This window comes from Pomacea canaliculata, linkage group LG3 (assembly GCF_003073045.1).
Source record: "Pomacea canaliculata isolate SZHN2017 linkage group LG3, ASM307304v1, whole genome shotgun sequence".
NCBI classification, from domain to species: domain Eukaryota; kingdom Metazoa; phylum Mollusca; class Gastropoda; order Architaenioglossa; family Ampullariidae; genus Pomacea; species Pomacea canaliculata.
Genome location: NC_037592.1, coordinates 1,759,871 through 1,778,019, shown reverse-complemented (window position 1 = coordinate 1,778,019; position 18,149 = coordinate 1,759,871). Strand labels below are relative to the sequence as shown.

The following is an 18,149-nucleotide window of genomic DNA, read 5'->3' as shown; positions in this document are numbered from 1 at the left end:
GCTTTTTTTTTTTTTTTTTTTTTAAAGCGTGCGGGCCGGTGAGAGATAGGAGGCGGTCCTTCCTTTGGCCCAGGTCTGGTTAAGATCCTCTTTCCGGAGTCTTTTGGTATCCATTTTTTGGTATCCATAGCGATTCGGAAAAAAAAAAAAACGATCCTAAAGAAAAAATTGTTGCACTCGGCTTGTACTTTAAACTTACCAGAAGCCAATTTTTTTTTTTTTTTTTTTTTTTTTTTTTTTAAAAAAAGAAGACATTATACATGTGCATATTTCAACCTACTAGTATAAGAATACGCATATATAAAACACCAATGATTTATGGAAGATAAATACAGTAGAAAATAAGGCTAACAAAATAAAACTGTCAAAAAAGCAAGCAAAAGCAACATAAAATGCCTTTCCTGAGCTAACACTACTCCCAAGCATGCAAAGTAAACACAGTAGTCAGGTTTTACAGGTTAAATAAAATCAGAAGAAACATGAGGACTTTTGTGGCGCATCTCTTTCCTTCAATATCATATTGACTTGTTTTAGAATCTGACTGCAATTAATTAAAAAATGTCTTAATTAATGTGTCTAGGCATGCATATTTTTTTGGGGGTGGGCTACATTAAATTAACTTAACCTGAATCCTAAAGAAAAATTGTTGCACTCGGCTTGTACTTTAAACTTACAGAAGCCAAGCTTTTTTTTTTTTTTTTAAAAAAGCGGGCAGGCCGGTCAGAGATAGGAGGTGGGCCGGCCTTTGCCCAGGTCTGGTTAAGATCCTCTTGGTGAGTCTTTGGTATCCATTTTTTTGGTATCCATAGCTATTCGGAAAAAAAAAAAACGATCCTAAAGAAAAAATTGTTGCACTCGGCTTGTACTTTAAACTTACCAGAAGCCAAGCTTTTTTTTTTTTTTTTTTTTTAAAAAAAAGAAAGACATTTATACATGTGCATATTTCAACCTACTAGTATAAGAAATACCCATATAAAACACCAATGATTTATGGAAGATAAATACAGTAGAAAATAAGGCTAACAAAATAAAACTGTCAAAAAGCAAGCAAAAGCAACATAAAATGCCTTTCCTGAGCTAACACTACTCCCAAGCATGCAAAGTAAAACACAGTAGTCAGGTTTTACAGGTTAAATAAAATCAGAAGAAACATGAGGACTTTGTGGCGCATCTCTTTCCCTTCAATATCATATTGACTTGTTTTAGAATCTGACTGCAAATAATTAAAAAAAGTCTTAATTAATGTGTCTAGGCATGCATATTTTTTTTGGGGGTGGGCTACATTAAATTAACTTAACCTGATCCTAAAGAAAATTGTTGCACTCGGCTTGTACTTTAAACTTACCAGAAGCCAAGCTTTTTTTTTTTTTTTTTTTTTTTTTTAAAAAAGCGGGCAGGCCGGTCAGAGATAGGAGCGGGCCGGCCTTTGCCCAGGTCTGGTTAAGATCCTCTTTTGTTGGCTTCTTTTGGTATCCATTTTTTTGGTATCCATAGCGATTTCGGAAAAAAAAAAAAAAAACGATCCTAAAGAAAAATTGTTGCACTCGGCTTGTACTTTAAACTTACCAGAAGCCAAGCTTCTTTTTTTTTTTTTTTTTTTAAAAAAAAGAAAGACATTATACATGTGCATATTTCAACCTACTAGTATAAGAATACCCATATAAAACACCAATGATTTATGGAAGATAAATACAGTAGAAAATAAGGCTAACAAAATAAAACTGTCAAAAAGCAAGCAAAAGCAACATAAAATGCCTTTCCTGAGCTAACACTACTCCCAAGCATGCAAAGTAAACACAGTAGTCAGGTTTTACAGGTTAAATAAAATCAGAAGAAACATGAGGGACTTTGTGGCGCATCTCTTTCCCTTCAATATCATATTGACTTGTTTTAGAATCTGACTGCAAATAATTAAAAAAAAGTCTTAATTAATGTGTCTAGGCATGCATATTTTTTTGGGGGTGGGCTACATTAAATTAACTTAACCTGATCCTAAAGAAAAATTGTTGCACTCGGCTTGTACTTTAAACTTACCAGAAGCCAAGCTTTTTTTTTTTTTTTTTTTTTTTTAAAAAGCGGGCAGGCCGGTCAGAGATAGGAGGCGGGCCGGCCTTTGCCCAGGTCTGGTTAAGATCCTCTTTCCGGAGTCTTTTGGTATCCATTTTTTTGGTATCCATAGCGATTCGGAAAAAAAAAAAAAAACGATCCTAAAGAAAAATTGTTGCACTCGGCTTGTACTTTAAACTTACCAGTAGCCAAGTTTTTTTTTTTTTTTTTTTAAAAAAAAAAGAAAGACATTATACATGTGCATATTTCAACCTACTAGTATAAGAATACCCATATAAAACACCAATGATTTATGGAAGATAAATACAGTAGAAAATAAGGCTAACAAAATAAAACTGTCAAAAAGCAAGCAAAAGCAACATAAAATGCCTTTCCTGAGCTAACACTACTCCCAAGCATGCAAAGTAAACACAGTAGTCAGGTTTTACAGGTTAAATAAAATCAGAAGAAACATGAGGGACTTTGTGGCGCATCTCTTTCCCTTCAATATCATATTGACTTGTTTTAGAATCTGACTGCAAATAATTAAAAAAAAGTCTTAATTAATGTGTCTAGGCATGCATATTTTTTTGGGGGTGGGCTACATTAAATTAACTTAACCTGATCCTAAAGAAAAATTGTTGCACTCGGCTTGTACTTTAAACTTACCAGAAGCCAAGCTTGCTTTTTTTTTTTTTTTTTTAAAAAGCGGGCAGGCCGGTCAGAGATAGGAGGCGGGCCGGCCTTTGCCCAGGTCTGGTTAAGATCCTCTTTTGTTGGCTTCTTTTGGTATCCATTTTTTTGGTATCCATAGCTATTCGGGAAAAAAAAAAAACGATCCTAAAGAAAAATTGTTGCACTCGGCTTGTACTTTAAACTTACCAGAAGCCAAGCTTGGCAGGCCGGTCAGAGATAGGAGGCGGGCCGGCCGCGTATCTTTTTTTCTTGAACAGCGAAGCAACTTCGGAAGCCTTCGGAACTTCGGAAGCCTTCGGAAGCGTGACGTCACACTTCCGAGACGACCATTTGAGTTACAATCCCCGCCAGGTGGGCTAATTTTTTAGTGTGATCTTAAGATGGCATCAACAGGAGTCAACGATCGGGGCTTGCCTGTTATGAATGATCATGCCTGCAGTGAGCAGCAACTTAAGTGTGTGCAAGTAAGTGTTAATTTTTATCCCAAGAAATGATGTAAAAATGCAAAGCGCGTGAAAATCGGCCACATGTACGTCGATCACATTTCGACAGCACTGAATTTAAAGTCACATGCTCGCACAAGCAAATAGTAAGAAGATCATATCCCCTCACAAACTTCTTTTGAAATCGGGTTCATACGAGAAAGAGTGAAGAAGATAATATATACTGGCAAAATTTTAATTTAAAAAAATCCGATTTATACTGACTGAACACACAGGCATGCACACACACTCGCACGCATAGGCAATTAAATGGTCTAATCGACCAGACCTATCGGAATATCATACATTTTATAAAGACTAATGTGGAAAACCGAGTGTTTTACTAATTAATATATAAATATTGTGATAAGTTGTAACATCCAAGTATACAATGCATCTTATAATTGTAAAGACAGAATGACGAATACCAATTTGCTGTGAGTCAAATCAAACAGCATGTGTGTGTGTTAAAAGTATTCTGAAGACATAACTGAATGTAAGCATAAGGAAATGTAGTACTATGTACACACAAATATAGAAATATATAAAGAAATTGATTGCAAGGTCATTGACACACATACCCAGATTTCCCCCTTTTCCAGATATGTTTCACCATTACCAAAATATAAAACGTTTATATATCTTCATTAGGATTGTACAACAAAATATGAATATTAATTATATATCTAAAAGATGTATAAATATCATGATTTAACAGTGGAGATCACAGTCATAACCGCTTTTTAAACAAATAGCTATCAAAATCAGTTACACTTATTTATAACACTTGAATAGCCAAATGCTCTAAAATTACAGACAAAATTCTTATCTCATTATTTTAAATTTCCAGGAGGTTTTACCACATGGCTACAGGTATAGAGTAACGGCATTTGAACCTAAATCTGAGGGAAAATTCAAAATGTGAAGTCCGGCTGGCAATATTTAATGCAGATGATGCAAAACTGTGGCTTACGAAATTTCAAGAAAGAAGCAAGGTTACCTTGCGTGCTAGGTCTTGTGTGCCAGCAAAGGAGCGGGGCAAAAATATTTATAAACAATACTTCAGATGCCAGCACAATACCAACCCGGTTTCTGCTACAGCCAACAGCCGTCTTGGTTCCAAGAATTCAAACTGTCCAGCTCTGCTAACAATTGTTGTACGGAGACAGCTTGGAAAATACGGCAGGTACTACTCTTGAAGTGTAAATACTATGATGATCAAAAGAAAGATAATGAATATGGGCAAAGCAGTATGTTAAGTTTACACATATTTTGTCTGTTAATGTTCAAAAACAAAGTAACTACAGTCTGTATGTCATTAATTTTAATACTACCAAGCACTCCTCTTGAATTAAGAAATGTTTGTATTGTTTTAGTATGTGCATCCATGTGGATTAAAAAAATGGAACACTTCTTTTGCTCAACACTTACATAGTAAATATGGGGAAGACGACATTTGATCATTGTTGAAGCTGTGATGGGTGTATGGTTATGTAACTTTCATAGCAATGAACAGTCAGTGAGATGTTACATCCTTTTTTGCAGAGCAAAGAACATAGACCCGCTTTTGAAAGATTTCCCTACATGCCTTCAGATTGAACACACTCACAATCATAGTCTGTATAGTGCTGATTCTCTACGTCATAGGGATGTAAATGATGAGACAATCGCCAAATTCAAATGGCTTTTTTCAAAGGGCCACTCTCCATCTTCAGCACTTGAAATGCATCAGATGGACCTGCAAATGGAACATGGAGCCAACTATATATATCAGGCTGCTGACAGAGCTTTTTGTCCTGATGTGCAGTTTTGTTACAGGTACTTAACATCTGCAGCTGGTTTATCAATAGAATTAGATGTTCATAGCATTTTACACATGACTTGACCATAATTTCACCTGTTCTACATAATCCCCAAGTCCCTAGTGTTTCTTTACTTGTGTATTCTTATACGTTTACTATACAATTAAAAATAAGTTCACATAAATAAATATGTGCCTTAAGCGTTAGAGCACAGTATAATTGCTAATGTTATACCCTTACAATCAAGGTTTTTGGGTTTATTATATTATAAAATTTTATCAGAAACTGCAATATTGATTTGATGAAGAAATGAGAAGTAAATAGTGCCTAAAATGTCTATGATTTGAACATTGAGCTATTTTTCTTCTATTGTAAGGGGTGTTGAATGTCCTTAGTTTGGACAGAGCAAGCATGAAACATGTCAGTTTTTAAAAAATTTTATCTGTGTTTTTATTTTATTCTTGTAGCATACTTCAGCTCTTGTAGTAAAGTCTTTTTTTGATGAGCAAATATCACATGTGTATTTGGTCGATGTAAGGACTAAGCCATTAGGTTAATTAACTTTAATTTATTCCAAACAAAGAAAATAAGACACTCTTTCTTATTTCATTTCTTCCTCTCCCTACATTTCAGGCTGTACAAAAAAGTATTTGATGAGAAATACCCTTCATCCTCTTCAACCTCTTCAGAACAGCTGATTGACAGCCTAGAGACAGCTTGCAGGACATTCAATGCAGAACTAAATGGGGAGTTCTGCAAGGTAAAAGAAACAGCATCAGGGAAGATAGCCATAGCTGTCTGCACTCCCCTCATGATGAGAGTGCACACACTGCACCGTGCAAGTGGTGAACTCGTTTTTATGGATGCCTCAGGGGGGGTGGACAGGTATGACTTCAGAGTTTTCCTGCTTCTCACTCACAGTGTTGCAGGTGGACTCCCTTTAGGCTGCCTTATTGTTTCTTCTGAAGCAACAGAAGTAATAACAGATGCCTTGTCACTGTATAAAGAACTTTTGCCCTCTGATGCTTTTTTTGGAAGGGGTAATAGAGGACCTCAGGTGTTCCTCACAGATGACAGTAGTGCTGAAAGGCAGAGCCTGCAAGCTGCATTCCCTGAAGCAACACTTCTTCTTTGTACGTTTCATGTACTTCAGGCCGCTTGGCGCTTCCTCTGGGAGGCCCGAAACAACATACAAAAAGAAAGCAGGCCTCATCTACTGAGCATCATCAAAAAAATGGTTTATGCTCAGAGTGATGATGAAATAGTTAATGTTTATGATAATGCCTGTAGAGATGATGTTGTTAGGAACAATCCCAAATTCAAACTGTATTTAGAAAAGCAGTTTGAACGAAAAAGTCTATGGGCAGTCACTTTTAGAAAAGACCTTCCTGTGCGTGGAAATAACACAAACAACTACTGTGAAGCAGCTATGCATGTTTTGAAAGATAAAATCTTCTGCCGCACACGTGCCTATAACACTCAGCAGCTGCTTGATTTCTTATTAACACGGCTTCCTGCCTACTATGAAAGGCGGCTGTTGAACCTTGCCAATGGTAGGAGAGATGCTACAGTTAGCAGACGTTATTTATATGGTACAGAAAATATTAAGAGGGAAATGGTTCAGTCTGTAGGAGATTTTATTTTTGAAGTTAAAAAGTGAGAATGAACATGGTAAGTCATACCAAGTAGACATGAACACAGACATGTGTTCTTGCCCAAATGGCATGACAGGTGCACCCTGCAAGCACCAGCATGCTGTCATAAAATTTTTTAATGTTTCTTCATGTAATATATTTCCTATTAAGGATATCAAAGCAAGGAGACATTTCTTCCAGCTAGCAACTGGACATGATAATATTCAGGAGGAATGGTTCCAGCCTCTTGTTGATAATCGAGAAGACATCATTGAACCGCATACTTCCAGTACAAATTTGGAAACTGAAGACACAAAATTTGAGACTGACAACAACAACAGGATTGAAGAAATATCGACACATGACTCCGAGGACGAGTTTGACATCCATACCACTAACAGACAGAATGATGATATAATACAACAATTAAAAAAAACCATGGACAAACTTTTAAAAGAAATAGAAAATAATGACGAACTTTTGCCAGCTGCTGACAGTTTTATTAAAAAATTTGAAAAGTTAAGAACCACAAGTGCACTGTCGACAGCACTTTTCAATTTTGGAGAAAACACTGGAGTCTCTTCAGTTGTTCGACGGGGTATTATTCCTGTTCAGCCATCAGCAATTGCCCGTCGAACAACATATGTTGGGGGCAGGCGGTGCTTGCAAAGTGGCAGAAAACCAATCAATGCAAAATTTTCTAATAATACAAAAAAGAGAAATTTATCAGAAAGCTGTCAGCTCCTGCCAAGAAAAAAACACAAAGCAGCACACAGTAAATTAGCCAGTGTGTTAAAAACAATGAAAGCTTAGGGAAATGCCATCATGCAAAGTGATCAACTTTAGGAATAATTTACAGAGTGAAAAATGATAGGCTTTTATAAATATAAATTCTATGTTTCAATAATATAACCATAAAACTCGTCCAATTTATTCAACAGTATCGGGTTGTGAAAGCTGGTTTTGGAAGTAGACCTTTTCTTACAGGATATATTTTTTCTTCTTGTGTCTATAAGGGGGATTCCTGTTGCTGTTTTTTTCTATTTATTAAAAAACTTGCCGTTAACATGATAATCAATGGAGAATGTAGTCATGTTCATGGACACGTGTGTGGCAAACGATTTTATCTGTGCTGCTTTATTAAATTATTCATTTTCCTTGATGTGATACTTCATATTTCTGAATCTAGAACTTATGAAAGTAAAATTTATTGTAACACTGTTGTAACTACAGAATTAGAGAAAAAGAAAGATACATGTGCAATGATTTTGACTGTTGTAAAATGTACATCATGTAAAATGGATGTTTATGTAAAAAAAAAAATGCCATCTAAATAATGTTGGGTATGAAACCTCTCAATACTTCTATGGGAGTTTTCGAAAAAGAACATGAATTAAATTATTTTGTGAACTTCTGCTGAAATAATCCAATCTCCTACAAGTTTAAATATCTGGTAGCACTAAGAAAGATTTTAACAAAACTTATAAGAATAATCTAATTGCCAACATCATAGCAAATTCGGTGAAAAGAATTCAGATCAAAGTTTGTTATTGTGTACATAGTGAACATTTAATTACTTTTTCTTCGTTTACTCTCTGTGTATATAGTTCTTCAAATATACAGTGCATTCATCACATATTTCATTATTGTGTATAATACAGTTTGTTCTACATGCCCTCTGAGGGTTCTGAATAAACTTTTTTGGACTGTGAGCTTTGAGTATACATGTTTTCAGTATGGTTTTTACAAATGTCTGACAGAATGAAAGCCCAAGGTGGACCAAAAATCTGTTTATGTTATTGTTGACAAATGATAAATCTTTATTTACTAGGGTAACAGAATGAGCAAAAGTTGAGGGTTTTTTTATATACATCTAGCCCTGTATGAATATATGAGAAACATATTATACATTTTATATTTAAATGGTTTTTTCCCACTTTTTAGAAAGGAAGCGACTGAAGTTGTTGCTTAGCGCAGCTTTCGCCCTCTGTCTTTCAGTTGAGTTTCAGTTAGTGCATTGCTATACTAAAATTGTCACCTCACTACAACATCAGCCCTTTAGTTTTCCTATGTTTTAAACGTGAACTTTACCTATACCCCTCGATTGCTGAATACTAGCTCCATCGTTTGAAATTACAGATCACTTCGCAAAGGCGTGTCTAACAATCTCGCAGTGGCTGGGAGTAGTTTGAATTGAGAAAAGAAACACACATATAAAAATAAAAATATGTTCTTTCAAAAGCAATAATTATTATTACTGTGTTGATGCAATTTTAAACATCTGTAAGTGTAAAATATGTACATTTCACTATCAAAGTATCATAGTAGAGATTAGGTGTCTATCAATAAGACTAGACTTTTAAGACTATACACAGCTAGATTACATGACTTCTCTCGGCAATCAATAGGTTTTAATGAAAGCCTTGACAGAAAATTGATCATATTAGAGAATGAAAACTGAAAAGAGAACCTCCCTAAGTTTCTGCATTTTTAGCATAGCATAGCATAATCGCATTCGATTGTAGAGGACAGAAAAAACCCCACGGCCTGTAAAGAGTGATCGAAGGGAAGCAACAACAAAATACATAAAATGACTAGTTCCACCTAAATTTTAACATTGTTGATCATGTCAAACAAATGGTCGCTTGCAAACACTAGATTATATGGTTTCCATTGTCAATCAATAAGTTTTAATGAAAAGCTTGATAGAAAAGTGATCATATTAGAGAACGAAAAACATTCCAAAGCAAAATAAAAACGATCGCCACCCCAAGTTTCGAACACACCTACTTTCAAACAACAGGCCTCACACCTCACCACTCGACTACAGAGGCGAAGCTTACGAAGCATTGCAATCTAACGTACTTGTAGAAACATCGTCTCGCTTGTGTTGGATGGGCCCTCATTGATTTTACCTTTATCTGTCATCAGTTTAAGGCCTTGAGCTATTTTGCCTGTCATAATTCACTTTGTGCCACCCTTCATAGTATTTAAAAGTTGTAGAATAAGCCCCCAGAACAAGTTTCATAGCTGTCAAAGAGTGAAGCGGAGGTTGGCTTAGAAGGGAAGTGTGCAAGGTCGCTGACGTCACGCTTCCGAAGGCTTCCGAAGTTCCGAAGGCTTCCGAAGTTGCTTCACTGTTCAAGAAAAAAAGATACGCGGGCCGGCCTTTGCCCAGGTCTGGTTAAGATCCTCTTGGCAGAGTCTTTTGGTATCCATTTTTTTGGTATCCATAGCTATTCGGAAAAAAAAAAACGATCCTAAAGAAAAATTGTTGCACTCGGCTTGTACTTTAAACTTACCAGAAGCCAAGCTTTTTTTTTTTTTTTTTTTTTAAAAAAAAGAAAGACATTATACATGTGCATATTTCAACCTACTAGTATAAGAATACCCATATAAAACACCAATGATTTATGGAAGATAAATACAGTAGAAAATAAGGCTAACAAAATAAAACTGTCAAAAAGCAAGCAAAAGCAACATAAAATGCCTTTCCTGAGCTAACACTACTCCCAAGCATGCAAAGTAAACACAGTAGTCAGGTTTTACAGGTTAAATAAATCAGAAGAAACATAGGGACTTTTGTGGCGCATCTCGCTTTCCCTTCATATATCATATTGACTTGTTTTAGAATCTGACTGCAAATATTAAAAAAAAGTCTAATTAATGTGTCTAGGCATGCATATTTTTTTGGGGGTGGGCTACATTTAAATTAACTTAACCTGATCCTAAAGAAAAATTGTTGCAACTCGGCTTGTACTTTAAACTTACCAGAAGCCAAGCTTTTTTTTTTTTTTTTTTTTTTAAAAGCGGGCGGGGCCGGTCAGAGATAGGAGGCGGGCCGGCCTTTTTGCCCAGGTCTGGTTAAGATCCTCTTTTGTTGGCTTCTTTTGGTATCCATTTTTTTTGGTATCCATAGCTATTCGGAAAAAAAAAAAAAACGATCCTAAAGAAAAATTGTTCCACTCGGCTTGTACTTTAAACTTACAGAAGCCAAGCTTTTTTTTTTTTTAAAGCGGGCAGGCCGGTCAGAGATAGGAGGCGGGCGGCCTTTGCCCAGGTCTGGTTAAGATCCTCTTGGCAGAGTCTTTTGATATCCATTTTTTTTGGTATCCATAGCTATTCGGAAAAAAAAAAAAACGATCCTAAAGAAAAATTGTTGCACTCGGCTTGTACTTTAAACTTACCAGAAGCCAAGCTTTTTTTTTTTTTTTTTTTTTTTAAATCGGGCGGGCCGGTCAGAGATAGGAGGCGGGCCGGCCTTTGCCCAGGTCTGGTTGAGATCCTCTTTCCGGAGTCTTTTGGTATCCATTTTTTTGGTATCCATAGGTATTCGGAAAAAAAAAAAAACGATCCTAAAGAAAATTGTTGCACTCGGCTTGTACTTTAAACTTACCAGAAGCCAAGCTTTTTTTTTTTTTTTTTAAAAAAAAAGAAAGACATTATACATGTGCATATTTCAACCTACTAGTATAAGAATACCCATATAAAACACCAATGATTTATGGAAGATAAATACAGTAGAAAATAAGGCTAACAAAATAAAACTGTCAAAAAGCAAGCAAAAGCAACATAAAATGCCTTTCCTGAGCTAACACTACTCCCAAGCATGCAAAGTAAACAGCCGTCAGGAATGGGTAAATAAAATCAGAAGAAACATGAGGAACTTACTTCTTGTCTTCTTCTTTTCCTTTTCCCTTCCATCACTATTTTGAAAAAAAGAGAAAAAAGTCACTTTAAAATTATAAAACATTAGGTCTAAAACATTAAAGTATTTTTAAGGCAGCCAAAGGACCACATATGCATTAAATCCCAGTATCTACACACCCCCAAAACACACACACACACAAAACGCAAACCATTCATTTTAAAAATAAATGACAATGAAATGAGAACAACTTGAACAAAAATAACATTGAAACTGAAACGAATGGTTACATAAACATTAAACTAGAGGCTGAAAAAAAAAAAAATGAAAGTCACAGGTTCAATACATTGTGACTTTGCTGTCATTCATTTACCTAAATAATCCATATATGAAGTAACAATTTGCTTGACTAAACAGTCATCCACCTACGTAAATAACACACTTCTTCTGGTAGATCTTCGGTAATCGATCGAAGGTATCTAATCTGCATTGAATTTGGACATGGTTGGAATTAATAAATAAATAGTATATTTACTTTAGGGTATATATAAGTTAAATAAATGTTCTGTATTGTAAGTACAGGGCTCCTCCTTTCTTCCATTGCCCCTCTCCTTTTTTTGGAGACCATGTAACAACCGCAGGCAACCATAATCTTTGCAAATGATTATGCACAATTTGAACTTTGTAAGAAAATAATAAAACCCCACTCCTCCATTGCTGACCGTTCAAACATGCATTCCCTAGCTGCACTCATATCTTTCTCGCGCTGAGGTCAGTCTAGTGGTGCAACAGTTTAGAGTTGATCGTGAATAAAGATAAATAGATGTCCTGGTTTTAAATTTCGTCTCAGGCATGCTGTTTTCATTTTCTGCATGTTTCAACTATTTACAAAACTGGTTCCTCTATGACGTTAGAGCCTTAGTTACTGGCTTTATGATGGTTTACCTTAGTTACTGCATCTTTCATGTCAGAGCCTTAGTTAATGGCTTTATGATGGTTTACCTTTTTTGCTGGTAGGAACCAGCTATGCCCATTCTGTATCTAATGAGATGCTTTTCTCTCTTCCAAAAACTGGTAATACTCAGTGTGCAATTTGTAATTGATTTCAAGTCCTGCCTCTTCTGGAAGCCCCTCCGTAATAGATTGCATGTACCAAAATAGGTACTCGCTTGTTCTGGCTTTTTTGAGCGACCATCTACCCCGCTTTGTGTTTCTATAGGCTGAAAAAAAAAAGATGCAAAAAGACTTCCTACACTCCGTACCTTATTGCCTTGGTATCGATCAGTGAAGAAAGAAGACAAAATAGGTCAACAGCAAATAATTTACATCATCCATAAACGCATTCTGAGAACTTTTGTCACTCAATCTCTTTCGTCATTCACGCTTTTCCATCCGTTTTTTTTTTTAAATCAAGTGCAGAATCACTCCCCAGCTGGCTGTGGCTCCCTTCGCTTTTCTAGATTTTTCTGCAAATAATAACATTGACTCACATATCATGTACTTCCAAAAAGGAGATCTCTAATAATGTCCTCTGTAAGCTTTGCTGTAAAGCTCACCTTTAATGAGAAAATCTTTTGTTTCCCCATTTTTTTCATTCAACCTCCTCCCTCTCCTTGGTGGGGCAGAATCACTCTCCCCTGGTTTTGCCTCCCTTCATAATCATCACAATTTATCTTATACATATGCAAGCAAAACAAAACAAAACACAAAAAAATGTTATACTGTCAAGTTGTAAAAAACTCTCTTTTGTCATTCATGCTCTTTCATCCGTGGTATTCTGCATTGAATTTGGACATGGTTGGAATTAATAAATAAATAGTATATTTACTTTAGAGTATATATAAGTTATAAAAACGTTCTGCATTGTATGTACTCGGCTCCTCCTCTCTTCCGAGACACTTTGATAGCGTGTCTTTTTCTTTATGATGGTTTACCTTTTCTGCTGGCCGTCTCTAATTAGGCTCTTTCCTCTCGTTGAGAAATCGACGGACCTCGGAGTGCAATGTATAATTCAATTGGAGACTCTTCCTCCGATAGACCATCAGAAATGGAGCGCAGATACCATCTGCTTTGTGGGGCAGAATCACTCCATCCTGGCTTTGGCTCCCTTCGCTCTTCTGTGTTTTGCTGCAACTAATAAAAATGGACAAAGAGGTGTCCCTTAGTTGCTGGCTCTATGGTGAACCAGGGGAGGTGAGTGGAGTCTTCTCTATGATGGTTTACCTTTTCGGCAATGAGAAATTTATTAGTTTCTGTATGGAGAATGAGACTAAGTTTTAAGAAGTCTTCCAACGATAATCCTTCAGATATAGTTTGGAGAAAACCAAATAGCTGTTGCACAGCTCGTAACTTCGATAACGCTTCAGTTTATGATTTATTCGAGTCTTTAACGCAAAAGTTAAAAAAGAAATTAAACACACAAAAACTGGATGACAGCAAGCAGAAGTCACAGGTAATTTCGTGTTTCCTCGTTGTGCGCCATCTCTTGCGCTGGAGTCTGGAAAATGGTAGACCGTTGGTATGAGAATTTCATCATCTCAATGTTCTCATATAACTGAATTTACAATTTCCAAAAGAAGAAAGACTACTTATTCTTCTGGGGACCAAATGTGTTGTAACTAAATATTTCCATGTATGAGAATAAAGATAAATGAATGTCCTGGTTTTAAATTTCATCTCAGGCATGCTGTTTTTATTTTCTGCATGTTTCAACCATTTACAAAACTTGTTCATCTATGACCTTAGAGCCTTAGTTACTGGCTGTATGATGGTTTACCTCTCCACCAGTGGCAAATTCTTGAAAACTTCGTCGTTATGCCTAGCGGAAGTACTTGCTCTAGGTATAGTCCCTCCGCTGCGGACTGGATAAGGCCACATAAGTTTTCGATAGCTTTAAGTTTTCTTCTGTGGCGAGAGCCACCTTTCGCTGAAAAAAAAACCACGCAAAAAGACTTCTGACACTCCGTACCTGGTTGTGTTGGTATCGATCACACTAAATACAAATAATCTAATGGCAACTGAAACCAATCCTACAGAAAGAGTTCTGAGAGGAGATTCTCAGATCTAGATTTTGAGAAGCCTTTCATGTATTTGTTAACTTGTGCTCTAATCCTTCTCTGATGAGCGTGGTATTCTGCATTGACTTTGGACATGGAATTAATAAATAAATATTATATTTCCTTTAGAGTATATATATATAAGTTAAATAAACGTTCCGTATTGTACGTACCCTGATTCTCTCTTTGAGGTGTGGGTGTGCTGCTCCTGCTGTCGTCGCTATCGGCGGCCTGCAAATAATTTTTTAAAGTCTTAATTAACGTGTCTAGGCATCCATATGTGTGTGGGGGTACATTAAATTAACTTAACCTGATCCTAAAAAAAAATTGCTACATTCTGCTTGTACTTCAAACTGACCAGAAGCCAAGCTTTTTTTTTTTAAAAAAGAAGACATTATGCATGTGTATATTTCAACCTACTATATCAGGTAAATAAAATCAGAAGAAACATAACGGACTTACCTCTTCTAATCTCCTTTTCTTTCCTTTACCTATTTTGAAAAAAGAGAGAAAAAAGTCATTTCAAAAATTAGAAAACATTAGATCTTAAACATTTAAGAATTTTTTTCCTCTAAGGTCATTTTGAAATCTATAATGTCATTCATAGGGTATCATTGGTCCAAAGTGAAAATAATATCCAGAACTATTTTCTACAGATCTGATGTTTAACTTTTACATACATTTCTTGTCGGTTTTCCCTTTGCTTGGTCCAGGCAGATCCTCTTCTTTATTTCTCTGCAAATAATTTAAAAAGTCTTAATTAATGTGTCTAGCCATGCATATGTGTGTGGGGGTACATTAAATTAACTACATTAAATTAAATCGACATGGTTGGAATTAATAAATAAATAGTATATTTACTTTAGAGTATATATAAGTTCTAAAAAGGTTCTTTATTGTATGTACAGGGCTACTCTCTTCCAAGACACCTTGATAGCGTGTCTTTTTCTTTATGATGGTTTACCTTTTCTGCTGGCCGTCTCTAATGAGGCGCTTTCCTCTCGTTGAGAAATCGACGCACCTCGGAGTTCAATGTATAATTCAACTGGAGAGACTCTTCCTCCGATAGACCATCAGTAATGGAGCGCAGATACCCTCTGCTTTGTGGAGCAGAATCACTCCTCCCAGGGTTTAGCTCTATTCACTCTTCTGTGTTTTGCTGCAAATAATAAAAACGGACAAAGAAGTGTCCCTTAGCTGCTGGCTTTACGTTGAACAGGGGAGGTGAGTTGAGGAGGTGAAGAGAGTCTTGAAGAGATGTAGTTGGGTCTCTTTAAGAGGTAGATCTGTCTTGAGGAGTGGGAGTTGGGTCTCGATGAGTGGGTGTGCAGAATCACACCTGGCCCCCCACCTGGCTGTGGCTCCCTTCGCTTCTCTTTTATCAGTAACTATAATAACTCTGATTGTCAAAACTACAGTTTCTGTTGGACGCTTTTTATTGTGTAACAAAATGATGTACTTGATCAAATAGCTTGTGGTTTAGTTCTAAATATACCAGCGGGACATAGTACACTGTTAACATGACATATATACACTGTTGGCGTGATGTATATACACTTTTAGCAGCCCTCATTGATCGCAGGTGCAAGTAGCGTATGTTGGTAACGAATATTCAATGAACGGATGGGTTTTGGAGGTTGAAATGTCCAGGTGAGGTTTACATCCCTGTATCTACCCCCACACACACAAAGCGCAAACCATTCATTTTAAAAATAAATGACAATGAAATAATAACTTGAACAAAAATAACATTCAAACTGAAACGAATGGTTACATAAACATTAAACTACAGGCTTTTGTGTTTGCTGGAACCAGCCGCGTCCATTCCGTTTCTGTTGGATGCTTTTTTCTCTTTAATAAAGCAATGGACCTCATCGAACAATTTGTAATTGAGCTCGAAAACGGCATCGTCTGGCAGATCTTCTGATATTGATTGAAGATACCTAAAAATGTATGCATAAGCAGATGTGTGCGCATGTGTGAAAATAGATTTTAGATTATACATATATGCTGATATGAGTACGTGTGTGTCGAGGGAGAGTGAAGGTTTATATATATATGTATGTGCATGTGGTTTGTGTATATATATAAACATCAATGAGTATGTGTGTAAAGGGGGAATTTTATATATGTATGCAGATATAAGTAAGAATGTATGTGTATATATCTGTATTTAGGTAAGAATGAAATGGAGGGGCAGAAACATCCCCTCCAAAACTTTTTGCTTGTTTACATGTGCTTATATACTTTGATTTATTTGATTACACATGCAGTGATGCGATTTGCATGAAAGGGCTAGAAGAAGGAAAGAACAAGTGAGTGAGGCAAAAAATGGTCTTTAATGTATTAACTGTTACAAACTGACCAGTGAATGTGTGTGTGTGAGAGGGATATTGCATATAAAATATATAGTAATGCGTGTGAATATGTGTATATTTTGAATATCTCAATACCCTTGAAAGGGTGAAAAAAATAAAGATTCTTGAATCATAAGCTTCACAAACTGATGACTTTCTGAAAAACATGAACTAAGTGCAAGGGTGAAGATGTAAGGAATGAACCAAGTCAAGAAGTGCTAGATTACACAAAATATTTCTTCAAGAATTCTTAAAGTAAAAGGTTATAAAATCAAATCCCCACAAATACAAGCACTGGTTAAACATGCCTAATGCTTTGCTTGTCTGTCCATGATAGGAAGAGTTTGAACACTATTGCCCAATAGTCAATATGTCGAGGAGAGGAATTTGGGTTTTGTTGCAATTAGTAACTTGTCAGGAAATTGTCATTTACTCAATATCTGAACATGTCGCTGCAGGCAAACCTGATGCTATTCCAAAAGTGCAGAAGCAATAAAAATATATATACAAAAAATCATTTCCTTTATCATTTCAACTGCTGAATACTAAGTGAAAGGTGTGTGAGTGTGAAGGGTATGGTCCTAGAATAAATGTAAGAAACTAGGAATTTTTTTTATCAAGCCATTCCATTTTTTACGATGTACCACTTTCGTTTTGTTACTGAGCACTTGCTTTGTAAATTAGCAGACTTAATCAAAATCAAAACAGACTTTATTGTCTGTCCAGGAGACCCAGGACAGAAATTTGTCTTCGCTCACAAGGGCAGGCATATACATATACAGACATTTAACACACAGTTAGGAGTAAAAGTTAGGAGTAAAAAAGTGTAGATTGCACCAGTCCATCAAAGCAGTTTATGTTTTATCCTAACAACAAACCTTGGGTGACCAAAGACCTAAAAGCAGTGGGTAACAAGAAGAAACATGTGTTCTTCACGGGTTCTGCCCACGACAGAAAATTGGTACATAGAGAGGTCCGTGATGCTGTCCGTTGGGTCAAGGTGCAACACAAGTCCAAAATCGAGTCTCAGTTTGCTACAGGTAACATCCTAGTAGCTTGGCAGGGACTCAACAACATGGCCAATAGTGACGGTCGGAGTAAGAGGTCGAAAGACAAAATCTCGATCTCATGCGTTGAGAGTACGGCCATGCCTAATGCTCGGAATGCTTTCTTTGCTCGATTCGAGTCTCATGACTTCTCAGTGCAAATGAAAGATGTGCGTAGTTCTCTTCACCCTGTACAGAAGGTTGAGATTTGTCATGAGTAGTTTGTGGAGCTGTTTCAGCGAGTGAATGATCGCAAGGCCTCCAGTCTTGATGGTATTTGTGGCAGAACATTACGTTTCTGTGCTCATCAACTTGGAGGCAGGCCTGACGAGAGGGGGGGGGACAGGGGTCTGGTGTACCCGGGCCCGCGGCTGTCAAGGGG

At 36.5% G+C, this 18,149-nt stretch overlaps 1 protein-coding gene and 1 long non-coding RNA gene across 3 annotated transcripts; one reads left to right on the top strand and one right to left on the bottom strand.

The window, feature by feature from the left end:
* Positions 1-4,151: 4,151 nt before the first annotated feature.
* On the top strand, positions 4,152-7,430 carry LOC112560678. 2 transcript variants are annotated; one of them, XM_025232692.1, is made up of 3 exons: positions 4,152-4,410; positions 4,770-5,042; positions 5,660-7,430. In XM_025232692.1, the coding sequence occupies exons 2-3, from the start codon at positions 4,948-4,950 to the stop codon at positions 6,684-6,686; spliced, it is 1,122 nt and encodes a 373-aa protein (XP_025088477.1). In that variant the 5' UTR covers positions 4,152-4,410; positions 4,770-4,947; the 3' UTR covers positions 6,687-7,430. The 2 variants fall into 2 exon arrangements, with proteins under 2 accessions (XP_025088477.1, XP_025088476.1); XM_025232691.1 differs by lacking the exon at positions 4,152-4,410 and having other exon boundaries at positions 4,417-5,042.
* Positions 7,431-11,085: 3,655 nt separating this feature from the next.
* LOC112560376 lies at positions 11,086-16,780 on the bottom strand. The gene is made up of 2 exons (XR_003098514.1): positions 13,532-16,780; positions 11,086-13,242 (listed from the first exon to the last, which is right to left on the bottom strand). It is a non-coding gene; the product is annotated as an uncharacterized LOC112560376 (long non-coding RNA).
* Positions 16,781-18,149: the final 1,369 nt, after the last annotated feature.